Source organism: Mustela putorius, unplaced genomic scaffold (assembly GCF_011764305.1).
Source record: "Mustela putorius furo isolate JIRA1106 unplaced genomic scaffold, ASM1176430v1.1 tig00003869_pilon_pilon_pilon, whole genome shotgun sequence".
NCBI classification, from domain to species: domain Eukaryota; kingdom Metazoa; phylum Chordata; class Mammalia; order Carnivora; family Mustelidae; genus Mustela; species Mustela putorius.
The window spans coordinates 8,923,207-8,943,658 of NW_025422021.1; the positions used below are offsets into that span (position 1 = coordinate 8,923,207).

Sequence of the window (20,452 nt, forward strand, 5' to 3'; positions counted from 1 at the left end):
AATGCTGACGGATGAACGTGCTTCCTACAGGATGATGTAATTACCTTTCACCTTAAAGAACAGAGACTTATAAGTGAGCCTGCGTTCATCTTCTCTTTCAGCAACATGCAAGGATGAGAACAGCAGCTCTCAGACCGCTGGGCTCCTTCACCTCCCCAGGAAAACAAAGGACGGGCCCATTCAGTCCTTCTCTCTCCTTCGGCAGCTCACACCCTCCCACCCCCCTGAGCAGCCTCTAGTGTTTCTCTTTAGACCAAGACAAGAGACTCAGAGAGTGCCCCCCTCATTCTGTGGCCTGAACGTCCGGCTGCTGTTTTATGCGCTACCTGCTCTGGGGCTCCCCAGGACCCCTGGAAGAGATCCTCCCCACCAAATCCTATGGACTCAGTGGACGCATCAGAAGCTGGAAACAGGCTGGGGAAGGCAGACTGCCTGCACGGGGACCCTAGGTTTCCAGAGATTCCAGGAGCTTTGGACTTCAAGACAGGGGAGCCTGCTGTGTGGCTTCCTCGCCTCAACCTCGTGGCAGCCCTAACTGCATCCCTCTCCCCGCTGGACGATGATACCAGCTGCGTGGCACGCAGGCCTCAGCAATTCCCTCATTCCTATATTCAGGGGATGAGCTGCTGTGTGCCGCATCAGCCTGGAATTTTAAGAGAAACCCAAGACAGAGGAACTTGTGAGGACCTGTCCTATAAACAATGGAAACATTTAGGAGGGACAGGGAAAGAAAACAGTTTCAAGAGGCAAATGGGGAAGGAAATGTTTTGAGGAAAATATTTAGAGATGCAAACAGCTGCCTTTGGTGCCTCTTTAAAGCACCCTCGCAGATGAAATCTCTGTTATCTACTCCTTGACCTCTTTTTGTGTCCCACTTACACATACTTTTTTATTTTTAGTAAGAGTCTATTTTTGTGTGTATGTTCTATGAGAGATTAGTATTTCTTCAACTATATACCACACGTAAGGGGTCAGGCACATTTTGAGTACCTTAACTGATGAAAAACGAAGATGTTTAGCACAAATACCCAACTGTCGTCAAACCACTAATGGTATTTCCTCCAGAGGTTCACAACACACCTGTGGAACTTTTGCCGCAACCTGAATATTAGCCAGCTGTTGTGCCTGCACACACAGAGAGGTCGGCCAGGCGGTTAAGAGATACTTAGTACTCAGCAGGGCCAAACAGTTGGCCTTCTGGCTAATTTTCCCCAGAGCAAAATGACTACTTGGATAAAAATGGATCTTCTGTCCTCTCTTAATTACAGATAAGGCAATAAGCAGACATTCCAGAAAACAACAGAATCCATGAGCAAAACCTTTGAAATCACCCCAGCAATGTTGTTGATTCATGTTCTACTCAGGAGCTAGATGTATTATTATTTACCTTGCACAGACCAAGAAGCTGAGACCCCCGCATCTCCCTTCCTCTCCACGAAAGGACAATACCTTTTGAAATTCACACTCTCAGGCAACTGGAAAAAGGAGACAGGTCACTTCCCTCAAAGGGTCCCACCTTTTCCATTGTTATACCAGTGTGAGTGATATTTCTATTTAAAAAGCTCACTGGTGAGCCTGTGTTTTTATTCTTAAGGCAAAAGTCACAGCTGGATGTCAGCTGAGGCTTACCTCCCACGTGAGTGCCAAGCGGCTCACAGCAACATTACTTAGTCCCATGACGATGGCAAAAAAGGAATTCAGATTTTTGTACTCCTTACAGCTGAAACACAAGAGGCACATGGCTGAGTAAAATGACACTTTCGAGTGCGATTAAAAAAAAATTAGAGTTCTATTTTCTGATAGTCATTAATAATCGTCAGGACTCGTTAGGAGAACAGGCAATGATAGATTTAATGCACTGGGTAAGTTCCACTCGGGTGACCATGTTCAGTTATCTGGCTTCCTACGGTAATTTTAGAAAGGGGATGGTTCCAGCCATCTAGGTTCAGGTTTTGAGAAGGAATTTAAAGACCCCTTCCCTAGGGATCCTTAGGATGATCTCAGAGCTTCCTAAAAGCCTTGTTGGACCTGGAAGGAAACATCGCATGAGGTAAGAGGGAAGCAAAATGTCCTTGAAGACTTTCGGACTTTGAGCCTGAGGCCTCCTTCCCCAGAGAAAGGAAAGAGGAAGTCAAATTGCTGCCCCCGTGGAAATTTCTAACCTGCAATTCGAAGCCTTCTAATTTGTTGAGAAATATCAGCTTACAAGTCATGATCCCTATGAAGCTGACAAAGAACCCAAACAATTGACCAAAAAGTAACCTTATTTTCTGTTTTACTGATGTTAACGAGGCTGATCCTTTTATGCACTTTGGCAACTGTGAGCCTTTATGAATATATATTTGGGAATAAGACTATTGTGGAGCAAGATCAAAGATTCTTATTAGAATGGCAATATTTAGGGCACCTGGATGGCTCAGTGGGTTAAGCCGCTGCCTTCGGCTCAGGTCATGATCTCGAGTTCCCGGGATCCAGTCCCGCATCGGGCTCTCTGCTCAGCAGGGAGCCTGCTTCTTCCTCTCTCTCTGCCTGCCTCTCTGCCTACTTATGATCTCTCTCTGTCAAATAAATAAATAAAATCTTTAAAAAAAAAAAAAAAAAGAATGGCAATATTTAGCCCAGGTAGTTCATTTAACTTAAGGAAAAAAAAGAAAGAAAAGAAAAAAGAAGGGAATTCCCCAGCTCCTACATACCAGTTCCTCAAAAAGGGGAAAGAATTAATTTTGAAACAAGTGCAAATCCTTTACCCCAAATCAATATGGTTATCTAAGTCAGCTGGATCATAATTAAATCCTGTTTGGATGAACATTTTTGTGAAAGGCTAATTAAATTGTTGCTTTTGCTGCCTGCGTTCTCTTTGTAGGGGAAGCAATGAGTAGTTCTTAAATGGTCTGCGTGGAAAGAGGAAAATCGTTTTCAGAGAAGCTATCAGGTGTGTTATACCACTGGTGGAAAAGTCAGCAAAGCCTTTGCTGTGCGGGAGCAGTGGCTCTCAGGTCAGGGGCGGAAAGCAGTTTCAGAGGAACCCCCTCCACCCCCGCCACTGGGCTGAAGGCCGGGAGAATAATCATATGCATGGTGTTTGCCTATGTCCTAGCCATGTGCTCTTGAAAGCACATGCAGGAATACAGACTTGCTTTTCTGGTCACTGCTCTGTTTACTGTTCCCAACTAACCTCATCACCCTAGGTAAGTCACAAGCTGTCCCCATGCCCAAGTCTCCCCTGCGAAAGGAGATGATAGTACTTGAACCCCCCGACTTCATAAAGCTCTGGGCAGGTCAAAGAGCTTACATGGAATTTGCTGAAGTTCTCTAAAAGTCTCATTCTTGTAGACCTTGCTCTAGGACAGTCTACAATCTTCTCCAGCAGGGCCATGCTCACAGCTCCACTGTGGGACAGCACCAGCTTAGGAAAGGTTGAATAACATAAGCCAATTTATACCAAAGGCCAAAGCTACCTACTCATTCCCCTAATCAGAAGGAAGAAAGATAAAAAAGGCATAAACGTTAAAAAAGAATTCCTAAGTTATGGAAAGCCTCTCACACTGCCACTGTCAACTAACAGGATCAGGCCCCCGAAGGCTTGCTGATCCCCCACACTGGGGTGCAGTTTGCCATTTTCTTCTCCTTGTTGCATTTGGCACTGCCAGGCTAAGGCGAAGGGAGAATGTGCTCTTCATAGCGGGAAAACACGTATCGTCACAGTTTCCGTAATCCTCCCCTTGCCAGTACGCGAAGGCACCTGCAAGGCTGTTCAGTCTCCTCGGCAAAGTGGCTATCCTTTGATCCAGAAATTTGTAAGCAACATCTTACTAAATCTTTCTTCAGAGAGGCAGCTTTTCCAAATGAAGAGATATCAGCCTTTGAATCTGAAAATTTGGATATCCTGTTGAACCCTCAAATTTTTGGCAAAATAATTTGAAGCATTTGGCAAGCTAATACATATGAAATGTCAGGCAGCGTTTACTTCTTTGTTTAGCTCTGGAAATCAGACTCTGTATGGGATCTAAACTGTTTGACCCAAGAAAATTGCTAGCTGGGGTTACTTGTGCTCCCCACCTTCCTGTGCGAGAGCTCCCTGCATTTAGAAAGAAGTCTCCCAGCCATGGGCCACATTTAGCATTTTATTTTTAGCATTGTGGTGATACCAAAAACATGGAAGTAAACAGAGGTTGTCAGGCATATCTAAATAGCAGGAGAAGATTAAATTCATGTCAGGGAGAAATCTAACCGGCCCCTGCAGTAAATAAATTGTTTCCCATGAACTGCTATTAAATAGAATATTTATAAGCTGCTTGCTTTTTCTGATGTCGATGATTTTCATGTCTCAGGTTAGCTCGCATTTATGCATTTTACTGATTTCATTCTGGCTGAGTTTTATGTGCTCCTGTACCTGCATGTTTCCACTGCCCTCTACTGGTGAGAAGGTGTCCTGTGGGACAGCTACTCGAAAGGCCTCATCAACACAAGTTTTCTACGACGGAACTTTGCTGAAGGTCTCTTTAAAATGGAGGAGGCACAAAGCCAGGACAGTTCAAAGCAAAGAGGTCATGATTCTGACTCTGGTATCCATGCTGTGAGGTATTAATTTATTTATATACTGATGTCCGGTATGACAAAAGCCTGATGAAATTAACCTTTTACCAGAGTTCAGTTATTCTAAAGCCCCCATCATTGTTCCTTGTGCCTAAGGAGATCCTATATCTTTCTTTCTTTCTTTTTTTTTTTTTTTTTTGAAAGATATAGCCCTAATAGGAAAAAAATGAAAATGCAGCTCAAACATTTTTTTTCTTTCTAAGCTAATGATACTTACTGGGCTGCGATCTTAATAAATTTTTTTAAGAGCTGAACACGCTTGCTGGGCTGGGAACAAAGGCAAATCTCAGTGACAACCCAAAACTGAATTTCATTAAATCTCCTCAGGAACAAATCCAAGTTTGCTGTGGTCTTTTTAAAATTATGCCTTCCAAATGTGTGATAGATTAGCTCCAGCTAGAAAAGAAAAGAAAACAATCTCATTTCTTTGTTCCTCAATCAAAACACCAATGAGGCTTCTTTATTTGTCACGACAAGCTGACGGGGGTCAGCAAATGTGAGTCCCATCACTGGCCAGGATTCAAGCTATGTACTACGGGGCGAGGGGGCTTCAGTGGTCTTCTTAAATATAGAACCATTGACGAGGGGCTGTTGGCTTGACATGCACAGGAAGGCTACTCTAAATCATTATGATTTTTCTTGAAGACACAAAAACTTTGTAACAGGCTTTATTAATAAGCTCGGTATTTCCATAAACGATCGTGTGGTGTCCATCTTGCTGCATACATCCACGTCTGCCGCCGGGCTGCATAGCAGCCTTTGTCCAGAATCACAACGGTACCTCCTCTCGCTCTCAGCAAGCACTTACCTCGTGCACACAGTTGAAGAGTTCCCAGTCATAAATGGTCATCTGGTACGCTAAATCTTTGGAGCTCATCAGTTCAAAAGTTCCCACTGTTCCAACAGTTGGGCCTTCCTGCTCTGGCAAGGGAGTCTGTGAATAAGAAGGCAAAAATAGATCAGACTCTCAGGACAGAGAAGTACTCCATGCTGAATGCTTCAAGGAGTTTTGAGGGTAAAGGATTCTGGAGGGGCTTTCAGGACCTCTCCAGTGTCACCCAGAGGAGAAAGACACCTTTATTCTTAATGCTCACTTCCTTCAGTGCCACCCTTAGAGTCATCGTGATCACTATCATCAAGTCCACTGACTGAAAAACGTGGACTGTGGTAAATAAGCTTTGGTGAGGAGTGACCTATGGGGGTCCCCCTTACCCTGGGGCCTGGGAGATCCCTGGAAACAGTCTCTTTTCTCTGGTAAAGGCATAAGAAGTCCTTGGAGATGTTTTCCTCCTATTTTCCACTAGCTGTTCTGGAACAGGTACCAGGATGGCCCTTTTGGACATCTGGCCACAGCACCACTAACTGTGGTGGGGCTGTTGACTGCAGTGACGTTCCTGCTTATCCAGCTCGTAGAACACATGGCCTGAGCTGACTGGCGGACAGAGGGCTCCGGGTACCGACATGACCCATGCTGGCCCATCCCTCCACTCTTGGAGCGATGCTGAGCTAGAAATGATAGCCACAAAGTCATGGCGTTCTGGGTGAGGGCTTCTGCTACTTTCTGGAAGGCTCTCATTCAAAACTTTCTACCTGACTCACCGATCTCATTTGTATTTTATGAGAAATGACGGAGACTGCTTTCCCTTAGTAAAATGAATGATTCGTATGCCTTGGAAACTTACGTATACTATGCGGACATTTGTGGATCTGTAATATATGTCCAAAGTTACAAAAGGGACATGAATTGAAAGAGGATTTCCCTAATACCATGCTAGCCACATTGGGATATTCGGTATTTAAGTTGGAAATACCAATATTATGCAAGTTCTACCAGCATGACTATCAGCAGTCGCACGCATAACCATTATGTTCCATAAATGCTCACTGGGTTCTGGGCACGAGAGAAATGACACATTCAGGATGTAGGTGGTCTCTGCGAGTTTACAGGCTAAGGGAAGGTAAGCTCTGATCAGGGAGTCCCTCTTGACACTTAATCGACAGTCAGCTGCTGGCATTCATGCGTGGCTATGAAGGACAGACAGACGCATCGACACACACCCAATGCCCAGATACACGGATAAACGTGTGGGAAGACTGGACGGGCTTTTTGAGAGTTAGTGGGCATGTCAGATGAATGTACGTCGGAGAGGTTCTTGGAGAAAGAAGCCAGGCTATAAAAGATTAAACAGACAAACTTGGGTGGGTCAGAACAGCAAGGTTTCCCCTGAGCTCCCAGGTTGGTCTGCTAAAGGATGGGTACAGATGCAGGAAGGCTAGAAAACTGTCAGTGGACCTGTTTGTCAGGATCAGAGAGCCTTGGGGAACCAAAAAGACAGCCCAGACAGCTTTAGAAAGTCTGTGAGTGCCAGACAAAGAGCTGGGGTTTTGCAACAGAGCAGTGTTCGAGGGCAACAGACTAAATGCAAACCCCACTCTAGCTACGCAGACTGGGATCGATTCCCTAGTTTCTTGCATGTCTGTTTCCAGCTCAGGAAACTTGGTGTCGCAGTACCGGATATGCAGGCTTCTTAACAGGATGGACTGGGAAGAATGTCCCTGTATCATAAGCAGAGTGCCTGGCACAGAGGAGGTCCCCACTCCCAACCCCTTCCAAAAGAGTTCCCTCCCCACAAGTGCTGCGGTGATGCAAATGCACAGGAAAGTATGATGCAAGTGATGTCTGGACATGGGAGCTAAGCTCAGTTGTTCCTGATTTGCTCTACGCAGGGCACAGACAATAGGGAAGAAAAATGTTAATTCCAAAGTTTGGAAACTTAGGGAACTGGCCTGAAGCTATGGGTAAGAAGCTTATGGAAACAAGCAAGGAGAATGGTTCCAAGCAGGGTGAGTCTTAGGTAGAAAGTGGGGGACAGTCTTTAAAAAAGATTTTACTTATTTATTTGAGAGAGAGAGAGAGAGAGCATGAAGTGAGAAGCAGAGGGAGAGGGATAAGCAAATTCTGTGCTGAGTGAGGAACCCAAGGTGGGGCTCGATCCCACCACTGACCGAGCATGACCTGAGACAAAAATCAAGAGTCAGACGCTCAACTGCCTGAACCACCCAGGCGCCCCTGAAGTAAGGGGACACTTTTAAACGCTGGGTCTGAGGACACCCTGTCAGGCTCAGGCTCTCCATGTTCTCCGCTCCCTCTTGCAGCTCCTGCTGTGTGCACAGCCCTCTGTTCCATGCAACTGCCCTTTAGGTCTCTTCCTCCGCAGGCTCCCCAGCTCCCATCTCTCTCTCTCTTTTAAAGATTTTATTTATTTATTGACAGAGAGAGACACAGCAAGAGGGAACACAAGTAGGGGGAGTAGGAGAGGGAGAAGCAGGCGTCTTGCCAAGCAGGGAGCCCCATGTGGGGCTTGATCCCAGGACCCCAGGATCACAACCTGAGCCGAAGGCAGACGCTTAATGACTGAGCCACCCAGCTCCCATCTCTTTTCCTTGAGGCCTTACAGCTTTTCATGGAGGGGATAAACCAAGCAACTACAGGGAAGATGCCAATATTAAGAAATAAGTAAGGGGCGCCTGGGTGGCTCAGTGGGTTAAGCCACTGCCTTCAGCTCAGGTCATGATCTCAGAGTCCTGGGATCGAGCCCCACATCGGGCTCTTTGCTCAGCAGGGAGCCTGCTTCCTCCTCTCTCTCTGCCTGCCTCTCTGCCTGCTTGTGATCTCTCCCTGTCAAATAAATAAATAAAATCTTAAAAAAAATAAAAAAAGAAAGAAAGAAGTAAAATTCTTTCAGTCATGGATGGTGGTCTATCGTTCCTGCATCCCTTTTGAAAGTCATAGAATCTCTCTCTCTCTTTTTTTTTTTTTCCGAGTGGGCAGGGTTGACCAAAGCATTCTCCCTCCTTGACAAAGGGCAGGCTGGCCTCTTCCCTCCATGCAGCACTGAAGAGGCGATTTGCGTGGCCGAAGTTGTTCTTCCATCTGAAGTGGGGAATATATGTGCTGACACGGGGGCCCCCAGGAAGCACCCCCTTGCTCCATTTTCTCCTAAATAGTCCTGGGGCCCTTTCCCATCATATGAGGCACAACAGGCAGAACTGCCTGCCCAGAGGCATAGAACTCCCATGTACTTTCCCTCAGGAAGAACAGCATCGTTACCCTCCCAATTTCCAAGTCAAGAACCCAAGACATAAAAAGGATACACAGATCGTCAGTGACAAAGAGATGGCTGAAGTCAGCTGCCACCCCAGCATCCCTCTCTCCCCCACCCCGTGCCTGGCTCTGTGGTGGCCTTTGTCACCCTGCCTTCTTACACCCTGGAGTCCCTCACTACACTGTGGGTTCCTGGAGGCACAGTGAGGACTCGTCTTCAAGACCATCCCAGAGCCAGAACCATCCACAATGCCTGGATGAGATCCCAAGCCCTAAACAAAATTCTAAGGAACTAGCGGGTGGGTAAGAGTACAATCAAATTACAGTACAGTGGGATTTTATTACAATTAATTTGCTCTGCACTAACATTTATGCTCAAATACAATGGGCAGAGAGTAAGTCGCTGGCACTCCGTTATTTCTAGACAACACAGCGTAGCCCTACAATGTGTTCTGTTCCAGGCTGTTTTAGTCTCATCTCCCTAATGTCACCGTAACCATCGCAAGGACAGAGCCTCTGGGACGACTGGTCGAGAGTCACACAGAAGGCAGCAGAGCACTGAGTACAAAGCAGACACTTCATAAGTATGTGTTGATAGATCCAAGGGTTTGGCCAACATTCTGTACTGCACAGTCATCCTGTGTGCCATTCTTCCTAGAAAGACTGTCCTCAGGGAGATCTTTAGAAAGCTGGAAAAGGCTCCACGTCTCCAGTTTGGTGAGGCAGGTGGGGTTCAACCACTCCTTAGTACGATTGATGTAAGCCGCTGGCCAGCGAATGGCAGGGCACCACGTGGAGGAAGTTTACAAGCTCACATTCCCCAGGACTTGCGGCAAAGTAAACGCCTTTCAACTACTTGGGCCTTAACATGGAAGGCTGGCAAGGACTCGCATTCGCAAGGCTGCAGGACAAGGTGCGGAGAAACAGAGGCCTCAGAAGTTAGTGTCTGCCTGACAAGGAGCTGGAAACGGTCTGCACACCCCATCCACAAGCCAGGTCATCTGTTGCTGTGGCCAAGAACCGGCTGGCAAGACAGGCCGAAGGCCGTGGGACAAACACATCGCGCCGCAAATGTGGCAGGCCCACTGCTCACCTGGTTTCTGATGGTGTTCATTTCCACGAGAGGGCAGCACGCCTCACGTAGGACATTCCCCCCTCCCCCCCTGCCCAATCCCTCAGTGCTGGGAAATAGTGATCTTTTAGAAAGCAGTGAATGTAGGTGACTGAAAATACAAATGAAAGGTCCGTGTGCAGACGTCTCTTCTAGCAGCTGTGGAGGAGGCCAGCAGGGCGCTCGTGGGCTGTGATGGATGAGGACAGTCAGAGAACGAAGCCACATTTGCTAAGCTCCCCTCCACCGGGATACAAGACGTGGCAACAATCCACCTAGCTCCTGGGGGGCTCCTGGGGGGTCAGTCAGTTAAGTGTCTGCCTTTGGCTCAAGTCATGATCCCAGGGTCCTGGGATCGAGCCTCACATCAGGGTCCCTGCTCAGCAGGGAGTCTGCTTCTCTCTCTGCCTCTGCCTGCCACTTCCCCTGCCTGTGTCCTCTCTCTATCTTGCTCACTCTCTCCCTCAAAAAATAAATACAATCTTAAGAAAAATTTTAGAACGTTCTCGAGAGGAGAGAAATCTTTATTTACTTCTAATGTCTGATGTGATGACACATGAATGCATTTACGCAGCACTCACGTGGCTGAACTCTGCCCTGGAATGTGATGCTGTTTACCTCTCACTCTTGTTGCACTTCTCTTAGTAAAATCAGCCCCGTGTGTCCCGAGATGGAAAAAACTGCTTCCCTCTCCTCTGCGCTGGCCCTGCAGCATTTCCAAGATAGTGTGAGAGCTCCTCACCAACATGTCTAAATTTTGGAGGATAAACAGAAATGAACCCTACCGTCTCCATAACAGATGAAGGCTACTCAGCAGTGAGCATGGGCCGATTAATCCTCTGCTTGAAGAGAGTTCTGTGCAGCCTGGGGAAAAGGCTTGGGGGACATAGCGAAGAAATTGCTGGTCTCCGGTACTTCCTACACAAGTCAGAGCGCTTTCAGGGAGAACCGAGAGTGGCTTTGCCCTAACGCCCTTCTACAGCCCACGGAGGACGTGATGGATCGCAAGGTCTGGTCTTAAAAGTTTCTTTTTTTCCCTCTCCTGGTTTCAGCATTCAGATTTTAAATATTACTATCTAAACTGGGGGGACTTCTAGGAGGTTATTTACTATAAGGGGGTCTAAAAACTGAATTGTGCCCCGATAGTGGGGCTACTTTGGTTCATTTCCACAAAAGAAAATCTAAAGGTCTGAGCATATCAAATGAACACCTGAGGCTTACCTCACGTAGCACAGAAAAAGAAACAGCCAAGGAGCATTCAGGAGTTTTTTAGCAACTCAGTTCAACGTAACTGCGAAATTAAGCTGCAGACAAGTTTTTCTGATTGCAGACACGGCTCCGAGGAGGCCATCCACACCTACCAGTGAATCGAATTGCTCTCGCGGGCAAGCAAATAGGCGTCCATTAATGGTGAGCGTCGTAAATACTGAAACATCATTAGGTTTGAGCACCACCTTTTCTGTGAACATAAAAAGCATGAGATTGCCTATTAAATGCATCTGAGATTTGCTGCACTGCCCTAATCACACCAACAAATTGCCGGCTCGGTGAATTACCGGAACACGCAGAGCGACTGCATAAAACACAGGACTGAAGGGACCCACTGAATAGGAAAGACCCAGCATTCACGCAGGCACAGGACACTCAGGATGCCATCAGAAAATGACCACAAAGCAGGAATGGAAGTACCCGCGGGTCAATTCACCCAGTTCGGCACTACAGCTGTAATTATCTTCAAAAACCGCACTTACTATTTATATAACAAATTATGTTTCCAGATGGCAATAATGCCCAGCGCTTTGGAGACGGAAAGATCCCTTCTAGAAAACTTAGGGGGTTTCTGAGATCCCAGATGACTTTAGAAGTAAAATTCATTAGTATTTTTTCATGGGTTCCCGAGTTTGGAGGGCAATGGCCTGGCCTAGATTAAGCCTCCTATATTTTGAAAATTAATTCATTCAACAAATATTTATTTAGCATTTACTACATGCTGGACACTGCTCCAGGCATTGAAGATACAGAAGGGAACAACACAGGAAAAAAGAAAAAAATCCCAGTCATAAGAGCTTGCTTGTATCACAGCGAGGGACACAGACGGTGAACAAGACAGATCAGAGAGTAAGCCGCCACGGGGAGAAAAGCCAGCAGGGACAGAAGCTAGAAAGTATACGTAAGGGAGAGTGGATACAATTTTAGAAGGGGAATCAAAGAAAGGGAGGAGGTGGCCTCAGGTAGACAAGACATTTGCGTCACAGCCCAAAGGAGGGGAAGGAGGGGTGCGGGACAGCCGCGGAAAGACTGTGCCATAGGGCCTGGCGAAGGCAGGCATCCTGGGTCCTACGAGACTGGGAGAGGAGATCTTGGGAATCCTTGATACATTTAAAAATCCTGCATCAGGAGAACCATTTGCCTTCAAACGTGGCAAAAAAATGGTTTACCCGATCCTGAAGCAAGGACCCTCCAGTGGCTACTAAATCATTTCCGGATAAATTAGCTTTACCGTTTCTTCTTTGGGCTCTCAGTGCAACACAGGCCGACCATTCCAAACCTCTAGCCAGCATGGATTGTAATTGTCCACTTACTGTCTACCTCCGTGCCCGCCTAGCAACAGCTTGGGGACATGGCTGCACCCAACACATCCCTTCCGTCTCAGTCACACTAACTTGGCCAGTAAATATATATGGCAAATGAATACATGACATTTCAAGAACGCACACGGCAATTAAGTGGTCCCATGGGGAAAAATCGTCCTCATTTTATTTGATGAGTTGGCCTCTTGCCCTCTCTACGGGTTAAGGAGGGAAACCATCATCAGCTGGAAAGAACCAGCCTACGATCACCTCCAACTTCAGACTTTTGGGAACCTATGTCTTGGAGCCTGTCAAGCCAGATGCCCTCTTAGGGTCCCCATGTCTCAGAACTCCAAGACCTTCAGCTTTTTGTTTAGGGTTTATATAGGAATAACTCCAAGCCAACACCCACCCCAGAGTCCTCAGCTCCAGCTGCCGTCGGTCGCTTTACCTCCTGCTTTACAGTGGATAACTCCAAAATAGGGCATATTGGATACTTACCCAGCCCACTTCTAACCATATTATTTTGTTATTTATGGGCACACACACAGCACCAGTCCCTCAGGTCCTGCGAGGAAGGGCCACGCTAACTCCTGGCAGGCTCTCTGTTTGGATGGGATATTCCATTCTGTGGAAACCCAAGGTGCTCATTGAGGCTGTTACCTCCTCCAGAGCTCATCTTGACGATGATCAGGCCTTCGCCGGAGCCCAGTTTGTCGGCAACTGCGCTGATGACTTCCTTCACCGAGGCGGCCACTGGCACCCGAATGGTTGTGTAGGTGTGGTCCAGGCAGTAGACTTTAAACAGAACTGTTGGGAAGGCAGGAACAATATGGTAAATCTGTCCTGGGAGTTCTTAGGAAAACCATCAGCAAGGGGGAATGTTTGGCTAACATCCCAAATTTGCACCATCTCATCGCTCTCAGGATTGTCAGCTCATCTACTTCCGAAACTCCTGGCCTTCACCTTGGTCTAAGGAGAGGAACACATGTACGTGGCTGCTGCCTCCAGTTCCAAGAACCATAGCACATGCTTGAGGACAAGCCACAGAGAAGACATGGAACAAAGGAAGGATATCTAGGCCTGTCTGCCGGGTCTGCCGTTGCCTGAGAGTTTCTTTTTCATAATCCAGGAAGTGCTGTGCAGTAGGCAGATTGCTAGATTGCTGCTGTCTGGCTGGGGCAGGAGGGTGGGGGCGTGGGGGCAGGGGGAAGGGAGTGAGGGGTGGGGAACTAATGCTAACAGCTCTGCAAACAGGAGCGCTTCTGCCCGGGGCATGAACACACACTGACTTTCCCACACACTTGTTCACGGGTTCCCGTACTTTGGGGCTGGCTGGGCCACAGAGCTCAGGCAATGTCGAGCTCAGCAAACCCAAACATGGCACCTCAAGGCTCACCTCTGAACGTAAACCCTGGAAGCAATTTCGGCTCCTGTAATTTGTGGGCTCCTGAATGACAGGACTCAGTTGTGATTTAAGATGAGAGTTTTGTCATGATCATTCATTCTATTTTGGTTGCGATTCCTGAGACAAAGCTTAAGCAACCAAATGGTCATTGTCAGCATGTGCACCTCCCTCGTGGATGCCAACAATACTGGGCTCGGGGCCAGACTGCCCTCTCTGGGCTGGAGTCCTGCTCTGCAGATGACCCTATCTCTGCCCTGCACAGCATCGCAAAGTGCCAGCCATCTGCCTGCCAGCTCTTCCCGGAGGTGGGCAGCCTTGACCACTACTTCCTGAGATACTCTTCCCTTCCTTCCGGGAACAGAGGCAGAATCCAGGAAGTGTGGACAAGCACCTCCACTCCAGGCCCAGAGTTCAAGAGGATTAATAACTGAAATGCAAAAGGGCACCTTCCGCCGAACCATTTGGGGTGCTAAGAGAGTCCGAGGGTTCCCAGGGGAGAGATTTTAGGGACTTTGAGTAATCTACACGATTCTGAGTTAGAAGAGAATTCTCACCTTCATCCGAGCCGCGGATAGGCTGGCGCTTTTGGGCTCTCTCATCGCCTGTGTTGAACTGTTGCAAAAGAACTTTGTGCTGTAAAAATAACCACAGCGGTAAGGGGAGAGTGACCGGTACACGTTTGCAGCTCAGAGGAGACACACTTGAGAAGCAGAGTCAAGACATGAGAAAACGTATTTTGTATTTATAAACACATCACTTTCAGTTACTGCACTGTGATACTTCCGGAGAACTGCTACTTAACAGGGTACAATTAGAGAGTCCTAATTGTGGGCACGTACCTTCTTTTGTGGAGCCTTTGCATCTTCTGAACTACGAGAAACAGAGAAAGCATATTAATTGACACCGTCGGTACTGTTATTTTGAATTGCTTCATTTGCATAGAACTTTTAAATTACAGAACGAAATGACAGCAGTCCTTGAGCAACCCTCATACTGAGACCAAGGGACCAAGCACAGAGGACACACGAAGAGATGGGCTCACATCCCAGGCAGACCCCTGGCAGAACTGATGTTGAAAGCCAAGATTTCTAGCTTTTAAGATCTTTCTAGTTGCACACATTCTCTCCGGTATTTATTGAAGGCTCAAAGTATAGCTTGTGAAACCTTCCATGTTTTTGCAGAGGGGAAGCAAACATTCACCAGCAACAACCTTGGTGGCAGAAAGTGAATTTTCATATAAGTAATTCACCTTCATCTTTCTTTAAATGTCACTATTCTATTACTGGATTCACTGCCTTAAACCAAAGGAACCCGAGTTTACTGTGTGAGATGCCCAACAGTAGGACCTCCACCTTGTCCCACGCTTTCTCTTGGCAGCCGTCTGCCACAGAAGGAGCGGAGCAGAACCTCCCCTCTTCACCTGGTCTTCTCCCACCACCCAAGCCTGAGGCTCCGGTCCACTCAAACTGAAACACCACGTGGCTGCTGAAAAACCAAGCTTTCACCTTCCGGTGAGGGGGGAGTGGGGCGAAGGACATTTTGGAAGATGTTTTGACGGAGATGCAGACACTTACTTGGTGAAAACACACCCCAAGCCAGGCCCTTCCTTACATTTGCTTGACAATTTTCTCCAACTCGGGGAGTTGGTCCTTGAGGGCGGCAATCATCCGGGCATCATCTGACACAGACACATAAAACTCCTGTAATTGGCAAAGGTCACAGGCTTTTAATGGGAATTGCCAAGGTACACGATTCTGTCAAGAGCAACAAAGATATGTCCCTATGTCATCTGCTTGACTAGCATCTCTAGACCGTGGTTGCATGGCCTGGAGACCAAAAAAGGCAAAAAAAAATGTTACCATATGTCTAAATTCAGAACTGCAAGTGAGAAAGGGTTTTGGAAATGGATGGTCTTGATGGTGCCATAACATTGTGAATTAATTAATACCACTGAATTGTACCCTCAAGGATGGTCAATGTGGCAAATTTTATGTTTGATATATTTCTTTTTTTTTTTTTAAAGATTTTATTTATTTATTTGACAGAGAGAGATCACAAGTAGGCAGAGAGGCAGGCAGAGAGAGAGAGGAGGAAGCAGGCTCCCTGCTGAGCAGAGAGCCCGATGCGGGACTCGATCCCAGGACCCTGAGATCATGACCTGAGCCGAAGGCAGCGGCTTAACCCACTGAGCCACCCAGGCGCCCTGTTTGATATATTTCACCACAGTGCAAAAACTCAAAAAAAATTTGTTTAAATTGCAGATGAATTGTTTCTAGGGTATTTATATGAAAGGCAATGTCACAAGATGTTTCAGAATGGGCCACTTCAGAGCTTACACTGTCAGAGCACTTTTTCACCTCAGATTTTTTTCAGGGAAATTTTAACATTTATTCTGAATAACTATTTTAGCATTTGTTATTTATTTACTTTTCCCCCATATGTGTGGTTAGTTTTTGGTGGCAAAAGGCAGGTGTGGTCTTCAGGACCGGAACTGATGCATGCTGGGTGTGTGATCAACTCAGGAACAATTTATGGACACCCTGGGACTGATCCTGACCACCAGGCAGCAGCAGCTGGGCCTGCTTTGCTCAGGAGCAGTGGCCTCCACAGCGGAATATGACAGCTGTGGTGTTGCCAACTTACCCCACTCTGCTTCCTCTGCAAGACAGTCCTTTCTTCAACTGGTAGTGGCCAGGAGTCAACGTATGACCCAAGCTACTGTTATTCCTTTATATTTTCAAAATACTTCATTCCGCAGCCTTGAGGGTCACTCACAGATGCCTTCCTCCCTTCCCCATCTCTCTGCCTGCCAAATTATATGCTTCAAGAGGGGAAAGGATAATTTTTTTTTTTTTTGATAATTCAGTCTTGAACACACAGACTGATAAGGTTAGAAATAGAAGCCACATTGCCTTTTGCCTGCATCGAAGATCCTCATCTAAGTTTCAGAGGATAGAGCGAGGCATTCAGGGCTCAATGCCAGGGCCCATGCTGCAATGTGGGGCTGGAGCCATGGGAAGGAAAAGGGAAGTTCAGCTTAAAATAGTGTTTATGACATAAATCCCGTCCCTCTGGAACTACCTCGTGGTCCTAGAAAGTCCTCAATAAAATTATCGGTTTCACTCCACTCAAAAAGAGGTACTGTTGGATCTAACTATCCCACTTCTTGGAATGTGACCAAACACAGACCTACTTACACAAAATGATGTAAATATTCAACATGATGAAAAACAAGCATATCTGTGGCAGAGCTACTCAAAGGTCATTACGAATTTTTACTAGAAAGACTGCATGAACATCGAAAAAAATCCTTATATAAAGTGGAAAAAGTAGCCTACAACATGACGGGTACCCCATGATTAGGATCACAGAAAAAAAATGCAAAGGGAAAGGGAGCAAGTGAAAATACACGACAAGGCTGCATTATTGGACTAAAAGGGCAGGACAGCAGCTGATGCTGCTCTCTACTCCTCTCACAGTACCTTTCTTTCTTTCTTTTTTTTTTTTAGATTTTATTTATTTATTTGACAGAGAGAGATCACAAGTAGGCAGAGAGGCAGGCAGAGAGAGAGGAGGAAACAGGCTCCCCGCTGAGCAGAGAGCCCGATGCGGGGCTCCATCCCAGGACCCTGGGATCATGACCTGAGCCGAAGGCAGAGGCCCAACCCACTGAGCCACCCAGGCGCCCCTCATAGTACCTTTCTGATGAACATATTAACAGAGACCAGAATTTGCAATCCCAGCCTCTACGGGAAGCCCCGTGCTTCTGGCGAGTCCTGCTACAGTGGGACAAAGATGTATTCTTGGAAGGGAGGCCTCCACGTACCTCGAGGAAAGCCACGGCCACGTCATCCTCTTGTAGGACGTCTCCATACACAGCGGCCCACTGCAGCACCAGGCGGATGACACGCCTCTTGTTGTTGAGGGTGTAATCCATTTTCTCCTGCTCCGTACCTTGTGAGGGCTGCGCGTGGTAAGTGCCACGGAATCAAGGAAGACACTTGGTCGAGACATTCACACTCACGCCACTGAGCGGCTTGCAAAAGCCGAGAACGATCGATCCCAGGTTCAGAAAGCCAGCCTCTTGGGCTGATAGGATTCTCTCCTCAGGCCCTCAAGAAAAGCGCCACCCACAGAAAGACTCTGGACCCAGTGCCTAGGGAGCCCTCTTTGTGTCTGCTGACCCTGACAGGGCGTTGGTCCCAGGAGTCCGACTTTCACAGCCCCAATTGGCCTTGCGTGTTGACAAGGGTTCCCACTGCGCCTCGCTCCAGCTCCCAGCACACCCCCTGCCAGCCCTCCGCCTGGCCCTTCACTTCTAGGGGACACAGTGCTTCCTGCTGTTGCTTCTCTTGTGGGGCCTTGCCCGCCCTTTTTGGTTCCCACGATTCTGCACCTATTTCCATAGAACCACTTCATTGTATGCATTTCAGCGAAACCCTTCCAGGTGGGCATCTACGTTCTGCTGGACAGCAAGAGTGCATGGGGCTGGAGGAAGCCTGGCTCGCCTAGTGTTCAGAAGAGCAAAGTTTCCTGCTGTATGCATATGGGGAGGGACTTCGACACACTGTAACTCCTTCTTCTGTCTCATACTGGCTTTTTGTGCACTTAACGGCTAGACATCTTAACAAAACGATAAGCTCCTGGAGGCCTAGGGATGATAAATTACTTGCCTTGTATTCTGTACTATGCCCAGCACAGTGACTTTCAGCTGGCAATTATATTTATCCATCAAGACAATAAATACTTAATTGAGTGTCTTCCGATGTATCAGGTAAAGGCTTCTGCTCTCCGTTTACATTTGTGTGTGTGTCACATTAGAGAGAATAGAGTATGTGATCAAGAAAGATTTTAGAAGAGGCATAGCATTTGTTTTTCACTGATTTTATAATAGATCATAGTGCTGACAATTAGTTCATGGAACACTTTCCTCTTTATAACTAACCCTGTATCTTGCAGTAGCGTACCTTAGTTAAATTCTACTTTAGAGTCTTGTGACAAAGCATTCTTCCCTTCCTACCAGTGAGCAAACTGATAGTAAAGGTGCACAAATGGCCAGGATCACACGATGAGAGTATGGAGTTGGTTTTGACCAAAACTCCTAATTCCAACTAGTTCTAATTACACAACAGCCCTCTCTGTCCTCAGAGCTGGCTGCAAGACTGGCTGTGCCTTAGCTTATGACCATGACCTCAAAGGCTCAGTAGAGAACTGCCTAGTGGCAGTGATGTACTTGAGAGCTAAACCTGTAAAGGGCCTTTTCTAAAGGGACTATAAATAATCATGATCAAGGTAAATGACAGAACCTTAAAGCAAAGGTTTACTGCATGTAAATGGGTTGCAAAATGGCTTTCATAAATTGAGCACGGGATTCATAAAAAAGAAAATTGCTCAACCTGTATTACTACAATTCTCTCTGAGCTTACCATAAAAAAAAAAGGGAAGAAAGATCACTTTATGTGAAAATTATTTCTTTTCTGATTAACCCTTAGGCCTCTTGCTTCTAGCACACATAACTCAGTTTTTCTTTCCAAAGAACTGCAGTGTAGGCACAACATTTTATCACTATTTTGAGGGGGAAGGGCTAGCAACACAATCTGGCATGTGGTGGGCACCAAGTAAGTTATTCTTGACTGAATGAAAAATGTGTGCAGGTTCACCTTAGAGTCAGTCAGAGAGAGGGAGAGAGAGAGATTGAGTCTTTCTTACTTGCACGAGGCTGAGGTGGTTTGAACTATCAAATTTGCTATCAAGCAGATATAATGCTAACTTTCCAGGTTATCTTTTTTTTTTTTTTTTTTTTTTTTAAGATTTTACTTATTTATCTTTAGAGAGAGAGAGAGAGCAAGCAGTGGGAGCAGCAGAGGAGGTGGGAGAGGGAGGGGAAAGAACCTTAAGTAGACTCCGTACTGAGCACAGAGCCTGATATGGAACTTGATCTCAAGATCTGAGATCATGACCTGAGCCAAAACCAAGAGTCAGAGGCTTAACCAACTGAGCCACCCAGCTGCCCCTCCAGGTTATCCTGACTTGGACTCAGGAAACAATGTGAATACTTGTGACTTGGGTACAGTGTTACCAGGAGCACACGTGAGGCTAATCTATAAGGCCTTAGGACAGGACAGTAAATTTACGTTATCTCTGTGGGTCAGGACTTTGTCTTGACTTCTTTCCTCCGGGGGAATCTGTCTTTTTTCTACAATGAAAGAACACATGATTGGAAGGATTAACATGGTAACACTCTAAACCTGCATGGAGCTTTATAGTTTATAATAAATGTGCTCCATGTGCTGACATGATCATGTAACACTCTCTCTAAATACTTACAGATGAAACTGAGAGAAGGGATCTGCCCAAGGTTGTTCAGCAAATAAATGGAGGGTTGATAAATCCAGACAGGGCCCTCTCCATTGTCATCACCCCCATTCCCCAACAGTGACTGGATGTTAGTGCTTGGGTTCATGAAATTATTGAGAATGATTGCATCTGGGAAGCAAAAATCCTGATGAGAAAGAGATTTCTTTCCTTCTTTCTTCTTTCTTCCTTCCTTCCTTCCTTCCTTCCTTCCTTTCTTTCTTTCTTTCTTTCTTTCTTTCTTTCTTTCTTTCTTTCTTTTCCTTTGCCTAAGCTCTAAGTTTCCCAGAGCTGATGAATACCTAAAC

At 46.5% G+C, this 20,452-nt stretch overlaps 1 protein-coding gene across 7 annotated transcripts in view; it reads right to left on the minus strand.

The window, feature by feature from the left end:
- Positions 1-20,452, minus strand: part of RAPGEF4 (Rap guanine nucleotide exchange factor 4) — a 291,090-nt gene that overhangs the window by 18,586 nt on the left and 252,052 nt on the right. For all 7 annotated transcript variants that reach the window (XM_013052073.2, XM_004744082.3, XM_004744081.3 and 4 more), the window contains 9 exons: positions 17,617-17,767; positions 15,402-15,490; positions 14,630-14,660; positions 14,345-14,423; positions 13,046-13,192; positions 11,174-11,271; positions 5,405-5,530; positions 4,814-4,992; positions 1,630-1,720 (listed from right to left, as the gene is read on the minus strand). In XM_013052073.2, the coding sequence (XP_012907527.1) occupies positions 1,630-1,720; positions 4,814-4,992; positions 5,405-5,530; positions 11,174-11,271; positions 13,046-13,192; positions 14,345-14,423; positions 14,630-14,660; positions 15,402-15,490; positions 17,617-17,767 (991 nt within the window). The remainder of the gene's footprint in view (positions 1-1,629; positions 1,721-4,813; positions 4,993-5,404; positions 5,531-11,173; positions 11,272-13,045; positions 13,193-14,344; positions 14,424-14,629; positions 14,661-15,401; positions 15,491-17,616; positions 17,768-20,452) is intronic.